This window comes from Scyliorhinus canicula, chromosome 16, assembly GCF_902713615.1.
Source record: "Scyliorhinus canicula chromosome 16, sScyCan1.1, whole genome shotgun sequence".
In the NCBI taxonomy this organism is placed as follows: Eukaryota; Metazoa; Chordata; class Chondrichthyes; order Carcharhiniformes; family Scyliorhinidae; genus Scyliorhinus; species Scyliorhinus canicula.
In genome coordinates this window covers 7,005,549-7,011,153 of record NC_052161.1, presented here as the reverse complement: position 1 = coordinate 7,011,153, position 5,605 = coordinate 7,005,549, and the positions used below count along the sequence as shown (strand labels likewise).

The window sequence follows — 5,605 nt, the reverse complement described above, 5'->3', positions numbered from 1 at the left end:
CGTTAGGCAGCACACTCAGAACAGCACACTGAAGGAACTGAGCTCTTCTCACAGCTCAAAGCATGTGTCACCCGTTGGACATCTGTAGCAGGGAGGAGTGCTAAAAATGTGATTAATCCTTAAGGAGAAAAGAGATCAGGGAGTTGAGAAATAATCAGTCATAGAACAAGGCCACAATGAGAAAGTCTGTTTACTCCAATCCCTTTAGTTTATGAGAAGTTAGCTTGCAAGGAGATTACAGCATAAAGCAAACACATTGTTAAGAATCCCTTTTAGGTAAATACAATAAATACAATATCATTGTCTGTTGCATTCTCAGTAAAGTGTGTACATGATGTCCAAGAATGCAGTTAAAATCTAATCTACAGGCATCAGGAAATGAATGTAAACACAGGCTATAATACAGGGAAGGCGCATTGCAAACATTCCCCAAAATACTACAAGAACATCCTAAATTATTTTTGACTCCTGATGCGTCATGTAAAGGTAAATTTGCCATGGTCCCAGGTGACTCTTCCAATTGAGGGTAATTTCCAATAATGACCTGGAATTAAATATGAATTACCAAGCCATTCCTATTGGCAAAAGTTCAAAGAAACTAATCATAAGAGGTGTCAGACAAAAATGTGCGCGATTGTTTTTCAACATTTTCATTAATTGTAAAAATATTGAGAAATTTGGGGATAAAAGACTGATAATCTGACAGTCAATGTTCATCCTCTAGGAGGCTGATCCTATTACAATTGGCCATGGCAATGCGGAGCACCTGTGGATAGACAAATTGCTGAAAGGCAGTTCTTCATGAGCTAGATACGTCATCCAAGAGTTGGCAACCCTACACTAGGTGTGTAACAGGGAGCAAAGGTGAGTGAGGAACATGGATGGGAGGGGGTGGTGCGGTTAATCCTGTGTGTAAAGCTCTGCCTGACCTATGGGACATAACCTTGCCAGCCCGTTGCCCATGACCCTCTCAATGGCTGATGAGCTGAGATCTGATTTTACAATATATGTGCGCACTGAGAAAATTACACCTCTCCTCATGAAGGTGAATGCTCCCCCATTACTGTGAGGGTCCAGTAACTCATCTGATACTATGTTGGTTCTAAGAACTACTGACTTTCTGATTCAAAACATTTCCACCAAAAAGGCCAAGAGTGACAATCTACCCAATCAGAAACATAAACACAAATGGAGGTAAGTCCTGTGATTAGAACTCAGAGGCCGCTTTGTGCCCCAGACTGTAGTTCCAATGTCCCCTAGTATACTTGATTATCAACAAAATTGAACTTTCATGAAGAGGGTTATCAACAATATTTAACTTTCAAAAAAGATAAATACTCGAAGGCTAAACATTTTCAGGTTGTGGGTAAAGCAGGGGTAGTGAGGCTAACTGCGAGGCTCTTTCAAAGAGCTAGTCCAGATATGATGGGACAAATGGCCTCTTTCTGCCCTGTATGACTCTATGGCTCTGTACTAGTGCAGAATTCTAGGAATCCTGAGTAATGGGAATGCCACTGAAATCCATGTGGGAGCAAGGAAGGGAAGGCTTCCCACCCCGGCCACAAGCAGGCAGGGAGGACAAGGTGGCCAATAGTTGTTAGGGTGTGATCCACCCATGGAAGCCTCCCATAGTGTATCGAGAAATCTGAAAAAAAGTCTCAATCTCCAGTAAGCAGGAAAGGAGGGGAATTGACCCAACCTAGCTCAAACCCGTGGGAGCACCTCCACCTCAAGTCCAGTCAGCAGGTCTGGAGTGGACGAGGCCTCTGAACAGTTCAACCTATGTAGAGGTGATCAGGAGAGGGGGACAAAGATACCAGTGATCCAATTTGAGCATGTTTCAGAACCGTTTACCCATGCGCTTTAACCGTGAAGAATAGCTGAGACATTATATTCTCTTTTCAAACCTAGTTGACTTGTATAAAGCTAGACTGAGGTAATGGTGGTTAGAGATGACTGGGGAGTGGCAGTGATAAGCGTCAATTTGTGGTCATGAATCTGGAAGATGAGACAGGAGTGTGCCACATGGAATTACAAGATACGTTTGGCTTTTATTATTGCTGCCAATGTGCTGAATAAATGCATTGACACATTGCAATACTTGTACACAACCTCCAATACTTGGAGCAGGAAAAGTCAGGGGCTTGATGAAAGAACGCTTATTATGAGGAATTTGTATTGACAGATCCTTACAATAGCTGGTGATAACGTTTGCAATCATAACTTAGCCATAAAACTTTGTTTTTTCAACAACAAATTTTCAGAACCCAAACCCCTCGATTCGATTCCAGTCTGTAACTCACTCCCGGGTATCTGTTATTCTATATATAAACCACCCAAACCCCTCGATTAGATTCCAGTCTGTGACTCACTCCCGGGTATCTGTTATTCTATATGTATAAACCACCCAAACCCCTGAATTAGATTCCAGTCTGTAACTCACTCCCGAGTATCTGTTATTCTATATATAAACCACCCAAACCCCTCGATTAGATTCCAGTCTGTAACTCACTCCCGGGTATCTGTTATTCTATATATAAACCACCCTGAACCCCTCGATTAGATTCCAGTCCGTAACTCACTCCCGGGTATCTGTTATTCTATATATAAACCACCCTGAACCCCTCGATTAGATTCCAGTCTGTAACTCACACCCGGGCATCAGTTATTCTATATATAAACCACCCTGAGCCCCTCGATTAGATTCCAGTCTGTAACTCACTCCAGGGTATCTGTTATTCTATATATAAACCCCCTGAACCCCTCGATTAGATTCCAGTCTGTAACTCACACCCGGGCATCAGTTATTCTATATATAAACCACCCTGAACCCCTCGATTAGATTCCAGTCTGTAACTCACTCCCGGGTATCTGTTATTCTACATATAAACCACCCCGAACCTCTCAATTAGATTCCAGTCTGTAACTCACTCCCTGGTATCTGTTATTCTATATATAAACCCCCCAAACCCCTCGATTAGATTCCAGTCTGTAACTCACTCCCTGGTATCTGTTATTCTATATATAAACCACCCCAAACCTCTCAATTAGATTCCTGTCTGTAACTGACTTCCGTCTATCAATTACACTATCTGTACCTGTATTTGTAGTTATTCTGTGAAGAATGTGACTATATTTTAGGATAAGTGATTATACTTGATACAATATACGTGTAAAACCCCAGGACGTGCTGCTCACAGGTGACTTGCACATCACTTATTAAATCTGCAAACACGATTATGCAATAGTCTTATCCTAACAAGGAAGGGAGTTTATTCGGGGCCAAGTGATTCCTCTAAAAAATATACGGTTGATGTCTGTGGAGTAGGCAAGAGTTACAGCTTATTTAGGAGGACATGGGAATGAATTAGCGTTTCTCACATTCTCCCCATCAACCAACCTCACCTTCCCACCACCTCCCAAACTCACCTCCCAACCTCATCTCCCTAACTTGCAACCTCTCCTCCCCACTTCACGTCCCCACATTACCTCTCCAACTTCTCCCATGTCCCAGACTGTCCTAAACTACTGACCTTCTCACACTACCCCCCCCCCCCCCAACCACCCATTCATCATATTCCTCAATTGCTTCTCACCCCAGAAGAAATTCATTCCCCATGCCTGAGATCATTACCCTGTCTGCTTCACACATCCCCCCGCCCCCCAGTTCCAAAATTCCTTTGCATTCTCTGGGTCAAATTCTGTCCAATTTCTAACCTCTGTACCCCAATATAATCAAATGTTCTGCTCCTGTGTGTTCTGCTTAAAATGTGCTTATAAATATAATATATATATAAAATTTGTAGAAAAGCAAGCAATAATTGGCAAATTCCAACTGCTTCATAGCAAACTGCTAAAACATGTCTAGACAATAGCTGTCACACGCCATAAAGTCTGGGGGGAGAATAATTGGGTTCACTAGCTTACTATGGAGCAGCTAATAGAAAAAAGACTTGTTTAACATACACCTTCAATATTGTATTGGCCCCGCCCAGAACCAAAGATACGTTAAGCATCTGTTGCTGCAAAATGAAGTGCTTCTCAGAATTTGATTTTGCGAAGAGATATTTCAGGCAGCGACAAAGCCCCTCTGGAAAATAAGTATCTCTGCCTCCTCCTGTTCCAACGTCTCCTTTCCAAACAGTGGCTTCATGCTGCTGGCTGAGAGGAAATTAATTCAGCTCCTGAAATCTCTGTGGAATGTCGTAGCTGATTTGGGGCCTCAAACAGGCAGTGTGGGAGGGACTGAAAGCAGGTTCATGTTATAATCTAATGCACAGACCAACATTTGAAACTCTCTCTCTCCCACACACACACACATACTCCATGGCTGGCCAAGATGTAAATTAAAATGATCCCTCCCTTTGCTCAACTTCCAACTGGGAAAGAAGATGATCACTTCCAAAGCTTGTTAATCAAATGTCCTTTTTTAGTCTTCTGTCTTGCAGCAATCTCTCAGTCTGAAATTGAACAAGTTTCCAAATCAATTTGGCCACATCACTGCATTTTCGGAAGGGGGGGAATTGTAGCAATTGTTTTTTTTGTTTAAAGAGTCAAATTCTCAGATGCAGTCAATGGTTATTCTCCTAGATGACTGACTGGTTGCCACGGCACTTCTTGCAGGTACAGTAGACAGCGGAGATGATGTAGAGCAGGGTGCACAAGCAGACGAAGACTGTGGCGCTCAGGTAGACCTTGTAAGGGCAGCGGTGGGTGTAGGTGGGCAGGTTGCAGAAGCTCTTCTTCTGGGTTTTGTCGCTCATCAGGCCGGCGGCCACCAGATAGAGGAGGACTGCCAGCCAGTCGTGGAGGGCGTTGGTCATTGTCCAGCGCTCCCCGCCCACCATGGGCACCAGGTCGCTCTTGCCCAGCAGGCTGAAGAAGAAGAGGAGCAGGGTACTGAGCCAGAAGAAGACAGCCACAAAGACCACGTAGTGCAAAGTCCCATCGTACTTGCTGACCGCGATAGTGACCCAGACCACAGCTCCCAAGACAATCTGCAGCATCCTCAACACCCCCAGGAAACTCTTCAAGAACTGCTTCTGGATGGACAGGGACGAGACCTTTGCTGACTCGGGGGCCATAGTGGTTAGAGGGGGAAGAGGAGAAGGCGATCTCTTTTTTTGTCAAATCCGATTTTCGATGGAGGGAGGAGAGAAAGCGAGACAGGGGGAAGTGATTCCGCTTCCTGTCACTTCCCCCTCTCCACCCACTGATCTAACGAAACTTTTAACTCAACTTCTTAACTTTTCAAAACTGTTCTATTCTCTCTGGGCTCTCTGTTATCATCATCCTCAACTTCTTTTTCTTTCCATTCAACAACTTTTAATGTCTCGACCTTTTTTTCCCAAACTTTTAAAGTCTTTGGAAACTTTTTTCTAACTTTCTAAACGTGCACCGTCTTTCGAAACTTATTTTCTCTTTCTGTCTTTTTGTTTGTTTTTCGAAATTTCTATTTTTCAGAGCAGGCAGCTCCTGTTTTTATTTCGCACCCCATCTGTCACTGTGGGACGTTTTAGTCCCATTATTTATTTTTAGGCTCACGCCCCCTTTTTAACATTCTTTCAAATGAAAGTTTTTTTATTACTGCCCCCTCTCGTGTGCG

The 5,605-nt window shown here is 43.4% G+C and overlaps 1 protein-coding gene across 1 annotated transcript; it reads right to left on the bottom strand.

Annotated features, from left to right (window-relative positions):
* Nucleotides 1-4,535: 4,535 nt before the first annotated feature.
* Nucleotides 4,536-5,248, bottom strand: marveld1 (MARVEL domain containing 1). The gene has a single exon (XM_038822160.1). It carries the CDS (start codon nt 5,082-5,084, stop codon nt 4,587-4,589), a length of 498 nt encoding a protein of 165 aa, XP_038678088.1. The 5' UTR covers nt 5,085-5,248; the 3' UTR covers nt 4,536-4,586.
* Between the last annotated feature and the right edge of the window lie 357 nt (nt 5,249-5,605).

Coding starts and splice junctions, on each gene's coding strand:
- marveld1 (XM_038822160.1), bottom strand. CDS start 5,084: ATGGCCCCCGAGTCAGCAAAGGTCTCGTCCCTGTCCATCCAGAAGCAG.